Consider the following 21120-nt stretch of genomic DNA (forward strand, 5'->3'; position numbering starts at 1 on the left):
TTATAGGAGTTTCAAGTGAACAACATATTGATTCAACAATTCTATACAGTACTTAGTGCTCATCACGATAAGTGCAGTCACCATCTGTCACTATACAATATTATTAGGTTATTATTAATTATATTCCCTATGCTGTAATTTTTCATCTCTGCAACTTATTTATTTCATTCATATTTTTAAAAAACTCTTTTATAAATTGATTTTTAGGTGTTCTTCATATATTGTGGATACTAATCTTTCCCAGATATATGTGTTGCAAATAACTCCCACTTTGTAACTTGACTTTTTAAATTAACTTTTTAAACAAATCAAATTTATCTATCATTTCTTTTATGATTTAACATATTTTGGATCTTGCTTAATAAATCCTTCTTTATCCCAATGGCATAAAGGTATCACCCTACATTTTCTTTTAAAAGTTTTACATATTGTGAAAATAAAGGAAACCTCACTTAAAATGGAGTTGGCAAGCCCTGCAGGGGGTGCTCACATACTTACCACTCCTTGCAGCCTGCTTACCATCAGAAAGAAGAAACAATCATTTTGACAAGGGAGGGCACTTTGCACATAGAATTTAATTCCTGCCTTTAAGAAAAGTAAGGAAGGGGTGACTGGGTGGCTCAGTTGGTTAAGCATCCAATTTTGGCTCAGATCATGTTCTCACTGCTGGTGAGTTTGAGCTCCGCATTTTGCTCTGTGCTAACAGCTCAGAGCCTGGAGCCTGCTTTGGATTCTGTGTCTCCCTCTCTTTGTCGCTCCCCCACTCACACTCTGTCCCTCTCTCTCTCTCCAAGATAAATAAACATAAAAAAAAAAAAAAAAAAAAAGAAAGAAAAGTAAGGAAGATCCGTACCTCCCTGCCCCAGCCACAAAGCACCAACCACCGCCTGCTGTCAATGAGAAACAACCACCACCTGGAACTCTTGTTCTCAAATGAACTTTTGTTCAGAACAGCCCTCCCCAGCATCCTCCTAAAACCTAATAAAATCTCACCTCCCCTTTGTTTCTTTGGACTGGCCTAAGGTTCATCATAACTTGCTTGTCCCGAATTGCAATTTCTCTGCTATTTATAAATAAACTCATTTTTTACTGAAATAAAATTGCTTTTTGCTCTGTTTAAAGTTAACAAAATTTAAGTCTCCAATTCACCTGGAATTTGTTTTTTCCCTATAAATTGAGGCAATGACCTAATTTTATTTCTTTTCCTATGATCTTCTGACATATATAAAGTTCTCATATATCTGTAGATTCTGTTTTGGGGTTGTTTTATTTTCTACTTGTCTATTGTATTGTGTCAATACCACACTCTATTAATCACTCTGACTTTATGATGAGTTTTAATATTTAATACGGTAACATCCCCCCCCCCCCCCACTTTGTTCTACTTCTCCAGGAGTGTCTTGACTATTCTTGGCTCTTGAAATTTCCACATATATTTTAAAATTGGTTTGTCAAGCTCAATAAAATGTCCTATTTTAATTTCAACAGGAATTGCATTAATCTATATGTTGTTGGGGAGAACTGACATCTTTAGGCTATTGAATTTTACTACCCATGAACTTGTTATAAGCTTCATTTATTTATATATTTATACTTTTTTTTTGCATGAAGTTCTTTACATCTTTTGCTAAATGTAGTTATTTGTAGAGAAGCCATTTTACCTACATTTACTGATGAAAAAAGGTACTGAGAGCAGTTAATGGGCTTATCTTAAATTCATTTAGCTAGAAATGAATAAGAGTCTAACCCAGTTCTTAATACAAAGTTTTTTTCTCCACCTCTTTGTGCCTCATTTAATTTGAAACCTGCAATTTGGCTATAGTATGGATTGTATCGCATCTTCCAAGCCACAATGACCAGATGCAGTTATATGTAGATATGTTACTTTATCCATGCTGTGTCTGCACCCCCACATCTCCTGTCCCTGTGCAGTTAAATGTTCTATTTTATAGAAGTAGATACCCCTGGGCATCAAGAGCATGTCTGTTTATGAAAGATAAGTTACAAGATTGAAAATCTTATCTCCTCTACCTCTTGCCTTCTACACCTGTTTTTGGGAAAGTATTTAGATCATTTATTAAAAAATGCTTTTCCTTGGGGCGCCTGGGTGGCGCAGTCGGTTAAGCGTCCGACTTCAGCCAGGTCACGATCTCGCGTTCCGTGAGTTCGAGCCCCGCGTCAGGCTCTGGGCTGATGGCTCAGAGCCTGGAGCCTGTTTCCGATTCTGTGTCTCCCTCTCTCTCTGCCCCTCCCCCGTTCATGCTCTGTCTCTCTCTGTCCCAAAAATAAATAAACGTTGAAAAAAAAATTAAAAAAAAAAAAGAAGAAAAATGCTTTTCCTTTTCTTTCTGTCAGCCTTTGAGGGAGAGAAAATAGACATATTTGCCAGTAAGAAGAGTGGTTCATAAACGAGTGATAGATTGAATTTTGCAACCTATATTTATAAAGTGCGCTTCTGTTCACACTAATCATTGCTGATGTCCCCTTGTTGATGAGCAATAATCCTGGCCTGCTAACACCACTGGAGATCTATTTACTGGCCATCTCCATAGCTGCTTGGCTGTAATGACAAGTAGAAAATCATGGGGTGCGTGGGTGGCTCAGTCTGTTAAGTGACTGACTCTTGATTTCGGCACAGGTCATGATCTCACAGTTTGTGAGATGGAGCCCCACGTTGGGCTCTGTGCTGACAGTATGGAGTCTGCTTGGTATTCTCTCTCTCCTTCTCTTTCTGCCCCTCCCCTGCTCACTCTCTCACTCTCTCTCAAAATAAATAAATAAACTTAAAACAAAAGAAAATCAGGTGAATTCCATTTATGAATCAGATACAGAGAGTATACAGGCTTTTGATACTTCTCTCTGCTCCTCATTCCAGAAGGGGCTCATGGTGGTGATAATGGACAACTAGAAAATAGAGGTAATGGAGATGTAAACTTGTATTAGAGAATAAAAATTGACTGCCACCATTTCTACCTTCGGGGAAGGGTAATGGCATACTGTATATCAGTGGGAAAGCTGATCACTTTGAGGCATTGTACTATTTCAAAGACTGGAAGACGGGGGAAGCCAAGAATTTAGGGACTGGAAAATCTAGTAGCAGGGAGATATGGGAGATTCTGGAGAGAGACAGAGCTCAACCATAATGGTGAAAGACCTAATGAGAAAGGGGAAGGGGTGGGGCAGCTGAGGGGATGTAGAAATCTTTCATCACCTCGAACCTCTGGCAACATTTGCTGTATTTACTCTTGTGAGTGATGAACTCAAGGAAAATGATGTGGATTCCATGCTTTCTGGGCCAGGAGCGGAGGGAACAGAAGAACCCTATGAGATGAGTTGTTGAATGTGAGAGCTTAGGGGTCAAGGACATACCAGCCTCCTGGAACTGGCAAGAATCACAGGACAGGGATAAACCAACCTGATTTACATCTGAAAGCACAGGAAGACCTCACCTACCTAAATAAAATTGAGCCCTGCACCCGTAGCGGCCATCTTTTAGATATTAAATACTTCAAAACGAAACAGTTTAGGAGAGAAGACAGGAATAGCGCTCTGAAGGCAAAAGCCACGCCACAGAGCATGTGCTTGGGTTTTTTAATTAGGAAAAGTATTTTTTTCACTCTGCGCTTTGTTTTTGTTTTTATTTTGTTTGTTTACTTGTTTTGGTAGGCTTCACACCTAGGGTGGAGCCCAGTGTGGGGCTTGAACTTACGACCCTGAGATCAAAACCTGAGCTGAGATCAAGAGTTGGACACTTTGAGCCACCAGGCACCCCTGAGCATTTTTTTAGCCATTTACTACCTCCCTTTTGCAGTGTCCTTCCTCTGAGAGGCAGCTTGATACAGCGGGAAGACACACAGGCTTTCTGGTCAATCACATGGGCTTAACCTGCACGCCTGTCTTCTATTTGTAAAAGAGAGACGATAATGCCCCCTTGCAGCATTGTGTAAGGATTCCGGAAGACAACACATGGAAAGAACTTAGCGAAGTGACTGGCAGTAGACATTCTGTCTGTTCCGCTGTCTCGTCAGATTGTGTTGACAGACCGAGTAAACAAATGGATCATGGCAAGATCAAATATAAAAACAGAACTCTGACCCACACTCTGCAGCTGCCAGGCCAGGAAACCAGTCCATTATCTATAGTAGGCAGACCAGAAAGCCACCTTCTTATGTACAAGTCAGACCTGTATCTCTAGCATGCTGGCCAGTAAGACCTGTGACACTCTATGCCAAACAGCCAACACTTGATTAATGACTGGCAGCTTCTTCAGGTTTTGTCCCTGCTTTCAACGTAAAACCAACCAGAGAAAGCCAAATGCACACCCCTAACCAATCAGACAGGATGTCATGCTTCTACTTTGCTCTGCCTGCAGCTTCCCAGGCCAATAGCCACCAACCAGGCACACCTGATATCTTCCTTTTTTTTCCACTATAAAGTTTTCCCATTCTACCACTGGCTTTTGAGTCTCTGCCAAAATGTAAGTCATGGCTCTTTTGCAAGCCATGCCATGCAACCCATATAGCTCTTTTGCAAGCTCTGGATAAATAGTGTTTGTCTATTCTCATTTGGTTGGTCTTCAGTTACTTCCACGGTGTCTTTTTTTTCTTTTTTTTCTCTCAATTCTCTCTCTGTATGGACTAAGTGTGTGTGTCTTCCCCAAATCCATATGTTGAAACCCTAATTCCCAACATGATGGTATTTAGGGATGGGGCCTCTGGGAGGTGATCAGAGTTAGATGAGGTCATGAAGGCCTGGAGCCCTCAGGATGGGATTTGTGCCTTTATAAGAAGAGAGGTGAGAGCATGGGCTCCCTCTCTCTCATCTCCTGCCTCATATGAAGACACAGCAGGGAGGAAGTGGCAGCCATCTGCAAACCAGAAGAGAACTCTTACCAGGAATACAATCAAGTGGCACCTGATCTTGGGCTTCCAGGACTCTAGAACTGTGATAAAATAAATTTCTGTTGTTTAAGCACTTTGTTAGGGAAGCCTGAACAGACTAAGATATCCCCCTTTTTACTTTGTCCCCCTTTAGACCCAAAGCTCTGGACCTTCCAAACCCCTCTGGTCCCACCACACTTGATCTGTCCACCATCAAACAGGGGTCATGCACTCTAAAGTGACAACTTGACCAGTATATGCTCGTGTGGTGCATGCACATTGCTCAATCCAGGCTACAAATGTACTGATGGGTCCTCCTGGAGAGAGTACCTTAAGGAAAAATGACTGACTCCACTGGTTTGAATTTCCGGCATCATGGAAGGTTCAGAAGGGAGAGAGCTCAGGGCAGACAGAGGCACTTTTTCTATCTCTCATATCAGCCTCTGGGAGCTTCCTTATTGCTTGTAGCTTCTAGATACTACCTATACATCCAGATATGTCTGATCTTGGTCATTACCCATTCACTGAGAATGTAAGTTTTGAATGTTTAGATATTCATCAGTATAAGATCTCTATCTATCTATATATCTATCTATCATCTATCTACACAGTCTCAGCATTGGGTCTCTCAGGGTTCAAGCATAAAGTTTACCCAGAGAAGTGCATGAAAGGATAATTTTTTGTGGGGGCTGAGTTGACAGTTAAAAAAATATCTCATATACACAGCTAGCATAATGATGGATGTTTATACAGACTAAAGGGCCAGTGGGCTATTACTTTATATTATAAAATGTATGTAATCATGGAAAATTTTAGCCCCTGGATAAGCAAGGGAGGAAGGAAGGAAGGAAGAAAAAAAGGAAGGAAAGATAAAATTCTACCACTCAGAGATAGTTACTATAACATTTAGTGTTTGTCCTTCCTGACATTTTCAATCATCTATCTATCACCTATCTATCCATCTATCCAACTAGCTATCATCTATATGTGCATGCACATGCATATTCTATTTATTATATATTAATATACTTAAAAAAGTGATATTTACATGTTTCTGTAATTAAGTACTTAATAATTAAATAATTAAATACTATAACTGTTTCAACAGTTATAGTATTTAATGTATTTATCTGATACCTGATAGAAGAAGGATGTCTTCCTCCTTTCCTTTTTCAGACAAATATTCTGACTTTTGACCAAAGCCACTCACAATAAATAAAATGAATGCATTTGTGTTTAGTCTTCCCGACGGCTCTTGTTCTTCTAGAAAAACCAGGCTGCAGAGACTAGACTGGCATGAGGGAGTCTGTGTGGAGGATCTGCGTAGAGGCCAGAATGAGCCACGAGCTGAACGATAGGTATTTCATGGGCGGAAAATTTCCAAGCAGCCTGCACACACCTTTGGGTTACTCTCGTCAATCATTGTGGGAGTCAGTTGCCTATAACTGTGTCTCCCACTGGATGAGAGGTTGTCAAACCTGGTTGCACATTAAAATCATCTGAAGAGCTTTTCCAAAGTAATGATGCCAGACCTCCCTCCAAACAAAGTGAATCAGAATTTCTCAGGCAGTGGTAGCTGGTATTGGGGCATTTGAAAAGCTCCCCAGGCAAACCCTTGTGCAGCCAGAGCTGAAACCCAGTGCACGAGAACAGGCTTCCTCTAGCCAGGAATCGTGCCATTTACTCATTTGGCATTCCCGGTCCTTTGTAGCACCGCTGACATGTGGGGAGCACAGCAGAAATGAACTGAATTCAGATGAAGACACTAACACTTACACATCTCTACCAGTTCTTATAGAGAGAGGGACACAGATTATCAGTGCCCACTTGGGAATCCATGTGACTTTCTCACTGGACGAAGTAGCTTCAAGAGGGAGGAAGATGAGTGTGGTCTCGGTCCAGTAAAGGTACTGGCTCAAAGTCTGAAAAGAGGTAGACTTAGAGACCATTTAGTCTGTCCCCTTATCTTAACCTCTTGAAGGCCAGAGAGGTTATTGCAAGGTGGCACAACTCTTAGTGGCACATCTAGAACAGAAACCAACTCTTCATAGTCCACGTAGCTGCGTTCTAGCTTGCTGTCCTTGCGTGAGTGCATGTGGGTGAGTATGTAGATGTGAGTGCATATGAGTGCATAAGTGTGTGTGTGACAGACTGGGTGTGTGAAGGGATGTGTGTGTGTACAAGGAACGGGAGGAGGTGGGGAGCCTGAGGAGAGAACTAGTTGCATTATAATAAATGGAAAACCAGGAGCCCTTGCCCCTCTCTTTCTGGCAAAGTGAACTTGGTTCACTGAGTTCTCTCCAGGTTGGTCTCCGTCGGGTCCAGTAATATTTGCTTGGGAGGCAGGCTAGGCCTTCAGGTCCCGGTGCCTGCCATGGGGGAGGTGTTCTGCATCAAGGTTTACTGCAGCAGGATCTGGGAAGGGCTGTAGCAGGTGGTCTCAGGCTCATTCTGAGGTGAAATTGGCCATTTTTTGCCTAGCTTAGGGTCCAGGATTGTTCTGTGGATAGACAGCAGTTTTCTCCATCTGTAAATTTAAGTCAGATAGAAATGTCTATCCTCATGTTTCACCAAATGTGTGCTCCTTGGACAGCTGTCTTTTCACCCCAGTGTCCTCCAGGGTGTTCCTTTTTTCCAGGCCTAAGAAACTGGGGGGGGGGGGGGGCTTTGGATCATGGCCCCCAAAGTCCCCCCTTCCTTCCTTCTTTGAGTTTTCAGGGAGGCCACCTGGAAGAGACAGTACCTACTGGGAGAGCCTTTGGTGGATCTACTCTGCTGGTTGAATCCTGATAGAATAATGCAGGCTTATTTTATTCAGGCAAAGCGCAAGCTCTTATTTGCCAGAAAAAAACAAAAAAACAAAACAAACAGACAAACAAAAAACACTGCAGAAGCAAAATTACCCAAGAGTTGGGTAATTCTGATTAGAGACTTACCGGAGCAGTTGGAGATCACAGTCTCGTGGGCTTTGCTCTTAATCCAAATGGTTCTGATCACAATGGCATAGATGACACTGTGGAAAGGAGCAGAGGTAATATTAACATGGCTGGTGGGTTCCTACAGTGAAGACACAGAGACAGGAGGACTCCCAGGTCCCGGAGTGTGAGGTATGGAGGGAGGGGTCTCTACACCATACCTGGTCCCTGTCCTTGCTGATTATAGAATCCTAGAAGATGACAGCTACCTCTTTTTTAACTGAGGACGCTAGGACTTGGTGAAGTGAAATGGTTTCTCAAGATAACTCAGGTGGTTAGAGATCTAGCTGAAGAATAGCTGACATTAGAATCCAAACACAGGGTTTGGAGTCAGAAAGATTTATGTTTGTAACCAGCACTGCTACTTGCTGGTTGTATGACCTTGACCTTAGACACTCTTTAATGTGGCCCCATGATTCCTGTCTCTGGTGTTCATGCCTTTGTGAGATCCCCTCCCCTTGAGTGTGGTGAGAACTGTGACTTACTTCTAATCCGTGCAGTGGGCCGAAGGTGATAATGTCTGTGATTGCACATAAGCGTAGTGCCTGTCTTGCTAGTGTCTCTCTCTGTTGCTGCCATGAGTCCTACACCTCCAGAAAATTAATTCTGCCAAGAACCCAGGAGAGCTTGAAAGAAGATCCTTCCCCAGTTGAGCCTCTGATGATATCCCAGCCCTGGCAGACACCTTGATGACAGGTCCAGTTAAGCCATGTCCAGACTCCTGACCCATAGACACTGGAGCTAATACATATATGTTGTTTTGAGTCATTGAGTAACCCAGCAATAGATAAGCAATACACTGAGTGATAGAGGCTGAATGTATCTCCACCCCCAAATTTATATGTTGAAATTTTAACGACCACAGTGATAGTATTAGGAGGTAGAGCCTTTGGGAAGTGATTAGGTCATGAGGGTGGAGACTTCATGGATGAGATTAGTGGTCTTATCAAAGAGACCCCACAGAGCTCCCTAGCCCCTTCTGCCATGTGAGGACACAACAAGATGTCTGCCACGTGGAAGAAGGTTGTCACCGGAAGCTGACAGTGCTGGCACCCTGATCTTGGACTTCCAGCCTCCAGCACTGTGAGAAGTAAAGTTCAGTTGTTTACAAGCCACCTAGTCAGTCTGTCTGTTGTTACAGCAGCCCGTACCAACTAACACACTCTGTTGACACTAAAATGCAGTTAATAATGCAAACTTCTTATGAGATTTTTGGGATCAAATGTGACAACATTGAAAATGCCAAGCACAGTGCTTGGAAATTAGCAGAGACTCAATCAATAATCAATCTTTCCCCTCTTTCTTTTCCATTTTTCACATAATATCACATCTACTTTCGCATGATATAATCAATACCTAACAGGAAAGCAAAGTGTAAGTGACTCAAAAGCATCAGCAAATTTTGTATCTTTTGTCTCCTTTAATGAATATAAAAATGTATACTGTAATCAGTTATTTGTTGTTTCTAATATATTAAGAAACTCAACAAAAACTTTGGGACAAAACATTGCTTTATTTTGTTTTATTTTATTTTATTTTTAAATCTTCTTAAATGTTTATTTTTGAGAGAGAGAGAGAGAGACGGAGTGCAAGTGGGGGAGGGGCAGAGAGAGAGGGAGACACAGAATCGGGAACAGGCTCCAGGCTCTGAGCTGTCAGAACAGACCCTGACGTGGGGCTTGAACTCATGAACTGTGAGAGCTGAACCTGAGCGGAAGTCAGATGCTTAAGCAACTGAGCCACCCAGGTGTCAAGCATTGCTTTATTTTAGAACTGCACAAATTTCCCTCCTGAGAATCACTGGTTAAAACAAAATCGGAGCTCTGGTCTGCAGTAGCTGACAAAGCACTAATTGTTTTTAGTGATCTTTACAATATAACTTAATTAATGACCGTGTTAAAACCTTCTGCTCCTTATTGCTTTTCCTATTCTTGCTCACTGAACTCCTCTGAATGCTCCAGGTGAGCTTGGGACCTTTTTCGAGCATCCCCACTCCTTCTCATCTACCTGTCCAGGGATTTTTCTGGAATTTGTAAGTCTACTTCAAAGAAGAAATGAGAAAAAAATTACTTGTGAGTCTATTCTTTACCCTAAGTTGGGCATTTGTTATAGCAAGGAGACTTTTTCCCCAGGAAATGAAATATAAGGAAAGGTTACAACCACTGTGAAACATTAATTATGTATTACAATTGCAACCTCAGTGCTAAGTCAATTAATAATTCAAATATTCATTGACCACCTGCCATATACACAAAGGAAAATTAAGGAAGGTGTTATGTGTTAGCGGTTTAAGGCTAAGTCATCCCCACCTAATCTACATAGGACCAATCAGGCAAGTGGAAAACAGCTCCTAATAAGTAGGGTGTCCCTTTATTACCCAAATCAGGCCACTTCTCAGAGCAGAGCAGAGCAGAGCAGTCATACATCAGAGAAATCTCTGAATTATATTTGTCTCCTTCTCCCTCCTCATTTCTTTCATCAGCAAGTTCTGTGGACTTTCCATTCAAAATGTCTCCATGATTTGTTACTTCCTCTCGTTTGCTGCTCCTCAACATCAATCCAGATCCTTCCAACCTCTTTTTTTATACTTCGACAATTTAAAAAAAAATGTTTATTTATTTTGAGAGAGAGAGACTGAACAAACTCACACACAGGGGAGGGGCAGAGAGAGAGAGAGAGAGAGAGAGAGGGAAACTGTGAATCCCAAGCAGGTTCTGCACTTCTGCACTGTCAGCATAGAGTCCAACTCAGGGCTTGATCCCATGACCCTGGGATCATGACTTTAGCTGAAATCAAGAGTTGGATGCTTAACCAACTGAGCCACTCAGGTACTCTGACAACTTTTTTTATTGTGGTAAAATAAACATAGCAGAATTTACCAGTTTAGCCATTTTTAAGTGCACAGTGTGGTGGCATGAAGTACATTCACATCATTGTATAACCATCACCATCCTCCATCTCCAGAATTTATCATCTTCCCTAAGTGAATCTCCATGCCCATTAAAAGTATAGAAGGCTTCATGAGTGTTCATGTTATACTCATGCAAGGGCCATACTAATCTTCTCTGTATGATTCTAATTTCAGTATGTGTGCTGCCCAAATGAGCACCCCTTGTGACCTCTTGCCTGATTATGGTGATCTTCCAATTCCTCTACTCAGCTACCATCTTGAATGTCCATGCCACCATCAAGGTGGAGCTCTGGGACACAGAGTCATTCTCTGGCTTAAAACACTCCAGTGTCTCCACATTCCTACAAGATGGTATCCAGTCTCTTATGCAGGGCATCCAAAGCCTCCCACAATCTGCCTCTGCCTTCCTTACCTTATCATCATCATCCTGCTTCCTTCCACCCCACTGTCTCTCAATGACATTTCTCCATATCAGTGATGGGAGCAGCCAATAGGGGCAGGCCAACAAAACTAACCTTGACTCCATGCTTCACATGTAGTTGACTTTGGGTGAATCTGAGTTCCAGTGTCTTCCATCTGTCAGCATCCACTTTGCTCTCTCATTGAAATGCATTTTTAAGCCTATTCTCTGTATTTCACTTTGCTATGAAACCTTTCTGAGCTGTGCTTGTTCCCCAGTGATAATTAGCTCCCTCTTCCTTGGGGCTTCCATGATAGTATAACACTGGTTACACTGATTCTTGTCTATGGTGGTCATGACCTAAAGATCAGCAGACTTATAAATAGCCCATTTGTAGAAAGAGAGCTAAAGAATAGCATCTCCATTCTTTTAGTCCAACTTCTTCCATGTCTTCAATCTATTTCCATTTTCTTGACAAGTGCAGCTTTCCTTCAGGCTTCTTAGAAACCTGAAAACTGAAAGATCACCTAGATTGAAGAAAGTATCCCTTATCGGTAACTGGCAGGTGGAGTTCCTGATTTTATGGAAGACTATCTGGACACAGACCCATTTCCTTTCATTGCCTTTATAGAGGCAGCTCATGGTGAGAGGAGAGTGAAAGCCTAAGCCAGAGAAAACCTTGTAGGACTCTTAGGAGGATGCCTGAACCCGGTTCCTTAGTTCTGAGTCTGGATTATGTGTAAGAAGTGTTGAGGAACCAGAACAAAACCTTCGCTCTTCCTTTGAGACACCATGAGAGCATCCCATTCAGACTACAGGTGTCTGACCCCTGCAGGACTCAGCACAAGGCTGGGGACTTGATGGATGTCCACTGCAATCTTGGAGCCATACGCCTTCAGAGTCAGACAGGGCCTAAGGCTGCATCTCTGCCTCACCTTTGGGGCCTGAGGATGGTGTCGAATTGTGCTCTAAAGGTCTCGCTGGAGGTCAGGCATAGGGAAGACAGGCAGGGGGAGTTGGTGCTTCACTGGATAGGCCTTTTTTTCTCCTCTCCCAGCAGGGGCTTTAAGAATACTCCTTAGTTGAAAGTGTCTCTCTCCTTCATTAATTAATTCATTCCACTATATGCATTTGAGCACTTTTTTGTATCAGGCACCTGTTGAGCCACTGTGGATACCACGGCAGAAAAAAACAGAGTCCTACCCCTCATGGAGCTCATATTGTATTTGTGGAGATAGACGATAATAAAATGAGGACACAGTAATATATGATTATAAAGGAGCAAAATCATATGGAGATAAAATGTAGGGTGACACAAGAGTATATAATAAGGGCCCTGACTTGTTCTGGGGGTCAGACTTCAGTTTTGAGAGATTCGGTACTTGTCTGAGTTCACACAACTAGAAAATGGGACTGTAGCCTGGGTCCTCTGACTTCAAGGACTGTTAACCAACTTGTTAACAAACTTGTAAGGAGGGTGCACAGCCTCCTCTGGGGGCTGTATTGGGTCACGCATACTATATATGGTTCTAGTTATTTGCTTCTTTGATTCCTAGACCAGCTTAGCCTCTCTGCTGTGGATCCCCTAAGGGGGCTCTCTATTTGCCCTACCATAGCACTCATCACACTGCTACAACATCTTCCTTAATTGGCTGCCTTCTCTGTTATACAAGAAGATTCTTAAATTCAAACAGCATGTATGTCTTGTCATTTCTGTATCCCCTTTGCCTGGTCCAGGGCCTGGCAGAAGTTGGGTGCTCTACATGTATTTCTGGAAATAACTAATGTGTGGGAAGAGGCAAGGAGTCAGGGACTGTGTCATTGGGCTCTGGGAGACATGAAGGCAGAAGTAACTTTGGGGGGAGAATGTAGAAAGAGCATGATACTTAAGAAACTAAGAAAAATGTGAGAGTCCCGATATACACAGTCCATTGACACCATGTTTAAGGGGCTCCTGGACAGAGAAAGTCAAAGGAATGCCTTTACTAACTCACTCGGCACTACAGAATTAACTGAGATTTCTCAGAAGAGTTCACTCTGGTGACTTCTGTAGTTCAGATGAATTCACTGATGTCTGGAACCAGCACGTAGGGACAGTTGGGTATCAGGATGCTTTTTGTAGCAAGTTACAGAAAACTCCCAACTCAAATTGTTCTAAGAAATTAGAATATTTCTTATCTTCTGCAATTGTAACTTCAGAGGGTCAAATCTGCATTACTTCCATCCCTGTCTCTTTTCTTTTCAGTGTAGGTGTCTCCCTGAGTCAGACTACAGCAGTTCTAGGTGTCAATGCAGAGACAGCAATGTCCAGAAGATGAGAAGCTGTCCTCTCCTGGGCTTGTTCCCTAAGAATGGGGAAATCTTTCCCAAAAGCTTGTCAGAAACACTCCCTCACATCTCATTGGCTACAATTGGTCACCTGGCCATTCCCAAACCATTCACATACTGAGGGGAGAGGTGACCACGAGCAGCTTATTGTGGAATAGATATTGGAAAGCCCATCACAAACATCTACCCTAACCTAGCAAATCAGTAAGAATGCCTTTTCAAAAGGTATAACTCTTGCCATATAGTATATCACTTCCTTTACTAATATCATGGGTCATTCTCCATGACCTTGGACCTCATGCCCAGGGACAGTGCTGGTCAGCCCCTGGGTCCTTTTACCCACCATAGCCATGAACTCTACTGGGCTGTACCAACCTTAGCATAGGGCTTTCCCACAGTCTGAACTCCATTCCCCAAGCAAAATAAATGGATTTTTTTTTCATGTAACACGAATCAGTGCTCTATGACAAATGTGCTTTTTTCCACTTATTACTTTGCAATAGTTGGCCATGGATCTTTTATGCCTCTATCTTTATGTCACAGAGATAAAAATGATAGAAAAATGAGAAATCAATTAAGTCACAAGAAAATAACCACAGCTAAACTAAAGCAATTACACCGGGGCTAATAACCTTCCCAGCAACAGTTAGACAGTTATGTCAAGTAAATTTTAAAATAACAGGAGTTGTGTTGACCCAGAAAAACATTGTATTGCCTTTATTGTCAGTCACTGTGATTTCAAGTCCTGGGAGGCTTGATTTAATTAATGGCAGAGCAGCTAAATCTTTATTCATACACAGCTCTCCTGAAAGTTTGCCACAGGCAATATAACTCCTTCTTCTCTTCTTCCCCCCCCCCCCGGCGCCCCCCATCTCTGCCCTTCATCCTCTCTCCCTTTCCTTTCTCCCTTCCTTCTTTCCTTTCACAAATATTAATGAAGGATCTGCCATATGCCAGAAACTCATCTAGCCAGAAATTTCCACGATAGGTGTGTGTGTGTGTGTGTGTGTGTGTAAGAGAGAGAGAGAGAGTGACACAGCATCTCTGTCCTGTGATTGGGGCAGTTTGTCCATTGGGCCTTTATGGTGTGCTGGATTTGGAATCCAGAAATTAAGAGACAAAGTTCTATACTCAAGAGATACAGCCGCACAAGCAGGTGATTACACTACCATGAAGCCTTTATGGCGACAGGGATGAGCTGAGGTTGGAGGCTATGGGTGAACAGCTGAGGCACTATTTGGCCCAGGACTGGCAGCAGCAGCTCTGTGTGGAGTTGGTGTGTGGAGGGATAAATGAAGAATGTGAAGTGAGTTTCCAGAAGCAAGGCAGGGTGAGTGTGGAGGAGTGCTTAGGCACAAGGAATGATGTGCACAAAGGCACAGGCATGAGAGGAGTGAGGGACGTCCCTGTGTGTTCTGGCTGGAGAAGTGCGTGAAGGGAAGAACATCAGTAACTCCCTTGAAATAGCCAGGGAACCTTTGAGAAAGACAAGCCATCTTGTCCGAACAGATATTAAATGTATATAACGCTATAATAATTAAAACAATATGGAATTAGTGGCAAAAAAGCACCTAACCTACTTATTTCTATGTTCTCTCCTTTCCTAATTATGGCAATTACGATGAACTGAAAATAAAACCATATTTAAAATGAAGAAGCAAATGACAAACTAGGGACATATTTGCAACTCGTAAAGAAAGAAAAAGGTTATTGTATAAAGAATATCTCTCAAGATAAAGAAAAAAGAAGATAAAAACAAACTGAAGAGACTAACAAGCCCAGAAACAATGAGAGTATTTATAATATAAACATACATATGATAGAATTGCTGTTTCATACCATGGAGAAAAGATAGATTATTCAGTGAAAGGTGTGGGGACAAATGACCAACATTAAAAAAAACAAATTCAGGTTAGATCTCTAATTCATATGTAACATCAAAACTAAATGCTACTGGGGCAATTGTCAAATCAAATCAAATATGTTTTTTTAAAGTGACATTTTTGGGGCGCCTGGGTGGTGCAGTCGGTTAAGCGTCCGACTTCAGCCAGGTCACGATCTCGCGGTCCGTGAGTTCGAGCCCCGTGTCAGGCTCTGGGCTGATGGCTCAGAGCCTGGAGCCTGTTTCCGATTCTGTGTCTCCCTCTCTCTCTGCCCCTCCCCCGTTCATGCTCTGTCTCTCTCTGTCCCAAAAATAAATAAACGTTGAAAAAAAAAAAATAAAGTGACATTTTTAATGTACTCCCAACACAGAAATTATTTTCAAATAACTAAAATAATAAATCATTAAAAAGTTAAATCGGGGTGTCTGGGTGGCTCAGTCAGTTAAGCATCTGACTTCTGCTCAGGTCATGGTCTCATGGGCCATGAGTTCAAGCCCCGTATCGGGCTCTGTGCTGACAGCTCAGAGCCTGGAGCCTGCTTTGGATTCTGTGTCTCCCCGTCTCACTCCTCCTCCCCCACTAATGCTGTGTCTCTCTCTGTCTCAAAGATAAATAAAACATTAAAAAAAATGTTTTGGGGCACCTGGGTGGTTCAGTGGGTTAAGCGGCTGACTTCGGCTCAGGTCATGATCTCGCGGTCCATGAGTTCAAGCCCCGCGTCAGGCTCTGTGCTGACAGCTCAGAGCCTGGAGCCTGTTTCAGATTCTGTGTCTCCCTCTCTCTGACCCTCCCCTGTTCATGCTCTGTCTCTGTCTCAAAAATAAATACATGTTAAAAAAAATTTTTTTTAATGTTTTAAAGTTAAATCAAAGTAGAAATAAGTATGTGGAAGAGGCAGTTTCCTAAGAAAGAAATGGAAGGCAACAATGTAAAGAAAAGCATGAGTAAATGTGCATACACGACAGTGTGAGACGTGGGTGTATTAGAGAGAAGCCATATACATTTCATTCATATTTTCTCCTGCATTTATACAACGTTTTGCATATGCTTTCCTATGATTCTTTTAACTTTTTAAATTTATTCATTTGACTTTTTCATTTGTTTATTATTTATTTATTTATTTATTTATTTTTAATGTTTTTATTTATTTTTGAGACAGAGAGAGACAGAGCGTGAGCAGGGGAGGGGCAGAGAGAGAGGGAGACACAGAATATGAAGCAGGCTCCAGGCTCTGAGCGGTCAGCACAGAGCTGGACACGGGGCTCGAACTCACTGCGAGGTCATGACCTGAGCTGAAGTCGGACGCTTAACTGACTGAACCACCCAGGCACCCAAGACTTTCTCATTTCTGATTTTTTTAATTCATGCTGTCTCCCCTTTCATAATTATGTCAGTCATATCAACCAAAAGCAAAATAAAACTATATTCAAAATGAAAAGGCAAATGACAAACTAGGGAAATATCCTCAATGATTGAAAACATGAAAAGCTCATTACTTAAAGAATATCTTTGAAAATAAAGAAGAGAGAAAACAAAATAAAATTGAGAAAAAAATGGGTAAAAGAATAAAATATGTAATTTACTTAAAAAAGAAAAAATGAGGGGCGCCTGGGTGGCTCAGTCGGTTAAGCGGCCGACTTCAGCTCAGGTCACGATCTCACAGTCTGTGAGTTCGAGCCCCGCGTCGGGCTCTGTGCTGACGGTTCAGAGCCTGGAGCCTGCTTCCGATTCTGTGTCTCCCTCTCTCTCTGCCCCTCCCCCGTTCATGCTCTGTCTCTCTCTGTCTCAAAAATAAATAAATGTTGAAAAAAAATTAAAAAAAAAATGATAATGTACATATTAAATTTTTAAAATCTCATCCGTAATGAAAAAAATGCAAGTTAAAACAATGACATATGTATTTTTTGCCTCTCAATTTGGTAAGGATATATGTATGTATGTATGTATGTATATGTATATATATGTACGTGTGTATCATGCCTGAAGAACAATGAAGCATGAGGCATGGTTCATAAAGTGAATGAACATCTTATTTGAGTTGTTTCTTTTGTCTACTTAAGCTTGGAATTCAAAGTTTAACTTTACCTAAAAGAACTATAAGCAAAGGAATCAAACGCAAGGATCCACAGTGTGGTTAAGAAGGAAAACTAGGGGCGCCTGGGTGGCGCAGTCGGTTAAGCGTCCGACTTCAGCCAGGTCACGATCTCACGGTCCGTGAGTTCCAGCCCCGCGTCGGGCTCTGGGCTGATGGCTCAGAGCCTGGAGCCTGTTTCCGATTCTGTGTCTCCCTCTCTCTCTGCCCTTCCCCCATTCATGCTCTGTCTCTCTCTGTCCCAAAAATAAATAAAAACGTTGAAAAAAAAAAAAAAAGAAGGAAAACTAAAAACAACGGTGAACTTTAGCTCTGAGAGATATGAAATTGTTACAAGTTATCCGACGAGCTAGTTGGAAAACAATAAATAAATAAATTCCTCATGAGATTCCATTTAGGCCTGGTCTTGTGTCAAGGGAGGGGAAGAGGCTTCTGGGTGGCTCAGTCAGTTGAGCACTGGACTCTTGATTTCCACTCAGGTCATGGTCCCTGGGTCATGGGATCGAGCCCCCAGTCTGGCTACATGCTCAGTGTGGGGCCTGCTCAGGATTCTCTCTCCCTCCCCTCTCTCTGCTCCTCTACCCCACTCTCTCTCTCTCTCTCAAATTAAAAAACAAAACAAAACAAAAAAGAAGGGAGGAGGAGCTGATGGGGTGGAGCCATATCCCCCTGAGAGAAGTTCTTTCTCCAACAGGAGGAGCCTGACCATGAAAGAGTGAAGCTCCTAACTGAGCAGATAGGAAACCCTTCAGAGAAGCTCAAGGTTGGAGGGAGGTCACTCTGAATCTCCATCGTTCTACCTCAGCTAGGGAGCAAGGAGAAGGATGAGGGCCGAGGGAAACTCACTTTTGAAATCATCCCTTCATCATCAAATTATACTTAGCTTTTTCCAAGGACACTACAAGAACACACAAGTTGGGCTGTAGGCAAGTTTGAGAGGTCCTGATGGGAAGAAGCAGCTTGAATTGATGGGGGAAGATTAGGGACAGTGAAAGAGCCGTGTGACAGATCTGGCCAGACAGCACAGTGGGAGCCATGTGGTTCACATACTGTATTCACCCTGCTGAGCAGGGGTTTTGACTGATTTTGCAAACTGATGGGAAATCAATCAGGAGAGAACAAGGACATACACTGCCACTGAAATCGATGTGTCAGTTGTGTGACAGACGGCGGAAGCCGCTTCCTCCCAAATGCTCACCCCTGCGACTAGTCGCCCTCCTCTTCCATGTGCCCCTTTCCAACGATGCTATGACTTACATTTGATTGGTTGTCTAAATACCCTTCATCTTTCCTTCAGGATTCCTCCCAAGTTCAACTTGGTAGAAAGGAGGCAGTACGTTGAAATAACGTAGACGTCAATTTGTCAGTTCAGCAGAGATGACTGGGCAATCTCCAACCTCAGCAAGGCTGCTGGGCTGGCTATGGGATCACCGTCCTGCCCAGCTCCACCTCTGATGCTGGTGAGTCATTTTGCTTCCTTTAACCCTGCTTTTATGAAAAATTCAAGGGTTGGACTATGTGGTGGATAACATTTTTCCAGCTTTGGGATTTTATGAGACTACAGATGAGCAAAGAGCAAGAATACGTGATTCCCATAATGTCAGAAAACACTTGAAAAATACTTAATACACTTAATTAATAATCAAAGAAATGCATATTAAAATGGTGATATACTTTTTCCTTTTTTTTTAATTTAACATTTATTTATTATTGAGAGACAGACACAGAGCATGAGCAGGGGAGGGGTAGAGAGAGGGGGAGACACAGAATCTGAAGCAGGTTCCAGGCTCTGAGCTGTCAGCAGAGAGCCCGACTCAGGGCTCAAACTCATGAGCTGTGAGATCATGGCCTGAGCTGAAGGTAGACACTTAACTGACTGAGCCACCCAGGTGCCCCAGTAAGACACTTTTTCATAACCTCTATGTTTGACAAAGATTTAATAAAGAAGTAATGTCATCTTCCATTGGGTCAGGGGAAGAAGAATCAGAGCTCTTTTTTGCTGTTGGCAGGAATACATCTTTTCTATAGGGCAGCTTATGAATATGCATCTAAAGTCTTAAAATGAGCATCATCTTTGATCTAAGAATTCCACTAGAATGGGTTCTGAAGGAATAATCAGGGACTCATGAATAAATTTAAATACAAAGATTTTTATTGCATCATTATTTATATGATCCGAAACCAAAGGCTGATCTTCCTTCAACCAGGAGAAATTATGGGATGCTCCATGGCAAGCTTGAGGACACTCAAAACAGGATCAGCCTGGCCACATACACACTCAACATGCCAGCGTCTCCCTCAATCCCATCTCATCCACCCACACAGAGCCACGTAGTCAGAGGCGATCCTGCCATATGACTAGTGAGACCCTGCCTTTCCAGGTGGCTGTGGTCTTCTCTGCTGAAAGACCATCAGTGGCCACCATTGGCTGCAGGACAAACCACCTATGGTTTGGTGGTTAAGGCCCTTTATAATCGAGCCTCACCCCACCAGAAAGAGCTTTGTGCCAACTTCTCCCCTCCCCTACTGACACCGCCTGCCTTCCCTTTCCCTGCCACCACACTTACTCTAACCCCCAGTCACCAGGGAGCCTGCTTTCCTCTCTCCTTCAATGGTGGCTTCCAACAAGTGTTCCCTGCCATCAACTGACCTCATTGCCCACACTTTCTAGCATAGTTTTTGTGTATATTGCCTTTTTTTCCTTTTTTGCTCAGTTTTGTTTCAAGTTTGCCTATCTTTCCAATTATAAGGTCTCTGAAACTGGCACTATGTCTTATATTTGAAAGACTACATGCTATAGGAGAAAGAACAGGCATGAAATCTGAAAAACCCATGTTTAAATCCTGTGCCATGTTGGGCAAGTTGACCTCTCTGAGCCTGAGTTTTACCACACATGAAATGCAGACAACAGTAGTTCTTTCATAGAGTTGTAATGTGGTTAATGGGACAATTGTTCACCACTTAGCACAATGCCTGCCCCATAGTACATACTCAGAAAATATTAGTTCCCTTCTTTCACTCTACTTTGGAGAAGTTGGGCTTGATAAACAGTAAGTTTAGATGAAACCTTGTGGTCTGGCCACTTCCCTCAAGGACACCAGGAACAATGAAAGACCTGTAGGGAAGGAGAGCAGGAATTGGCGAACCAGGAAATCCATGGATCTGGACTGCTGGCCCCTTACCTGATGATTGTCAGAGGGATGAAATACACCAGGAAGGCCACGATGGTCATGTATGGGGTCCAGTAGGAGTCGTCAGGCCACAGTGCCCAGCACTGTACTTCACCATTAGAGAGTTTCCTTTTTCCAAATATGATCAGGGTGGGAATGGAGAAGAGGAAAGAGAGGGTCCAGGCAATCATGATGAGGACCTTGGCTTGCTTTTCTGCTCAAAGGAAAGAGAAGTTGGATGGTTTGTTCATGTAGAGATCAAAATCACCCAAGATGAGGACAGTATGAAAGGTGAGAAAGAGACTGAGAATAGTGTCTGACATCTTCACTGGATGAGGAGCATGGCTGTGTGGTCAGACAGAGGGAACATTGTAGAAGGCAATCATGGTAACATGAGCATCAAAGGAACAGACCAGTGCACATGCAGTAATGGAGGAGAAGGGAGCTAGAAGTGATTCAGGGAGGTAGGAAAATGTCAACA

The 21120-nt window shown here is 42.6% G+C and overlaps 1 protein-coding gene and 1 non-coding gene across 2 annotated transcripts in view; both read right to left on the reverse strand.

Annotated features, from left to right (window-relative positions):
• NPSR1 (neuropeptide S receptor 1) overlaps positions 1-21120 on the reverse strand; it is a 155295-nt gene that overhangs the window by 21108 nt on the left and 113067 nt on the right. Inside the window, exons 5-6 of the mRNA XM_040472277.1 lie at positions 20652-20853; positions 7817-7893 (exon numbers count right to left, since the gene is read on the reverse strand). Coding sequence (XP_040328211.1) covers positions 7817-7893; positions 20652-20853 — 279 coding nt within the window. The remainder of the gene's footprint in view (positions 1-7816; positions 7894-20651; positions 20854-21120) is intronic.
• Positions 10858-10964, reverse strand: LOC121029064 (U6 spliceosomal RNA). Its single transcript, XR_005789570.1, has one exon. It is a non-coding gene; the product is annotated as a U6 spliceosomal RNA (small nuclear RNA).

The sequence above is a fragment of the Herpailurus yagouaroundi genome, unplaced genomic scaffold, assembly GCF_014898765.1.
Source record: "Herpailurus yagouaroundi ecotype Mexico unplaced genomic scaffold, PumYag 100, whole genome shotgun sequence".
Taxonomy (NCBI): domain Eukaryota; kingdom Metazoa; phylum Chordata; class Mammalia; order Carnivora; family Felidae; genus Herpailurus; species Herpailurus yagouaroundi.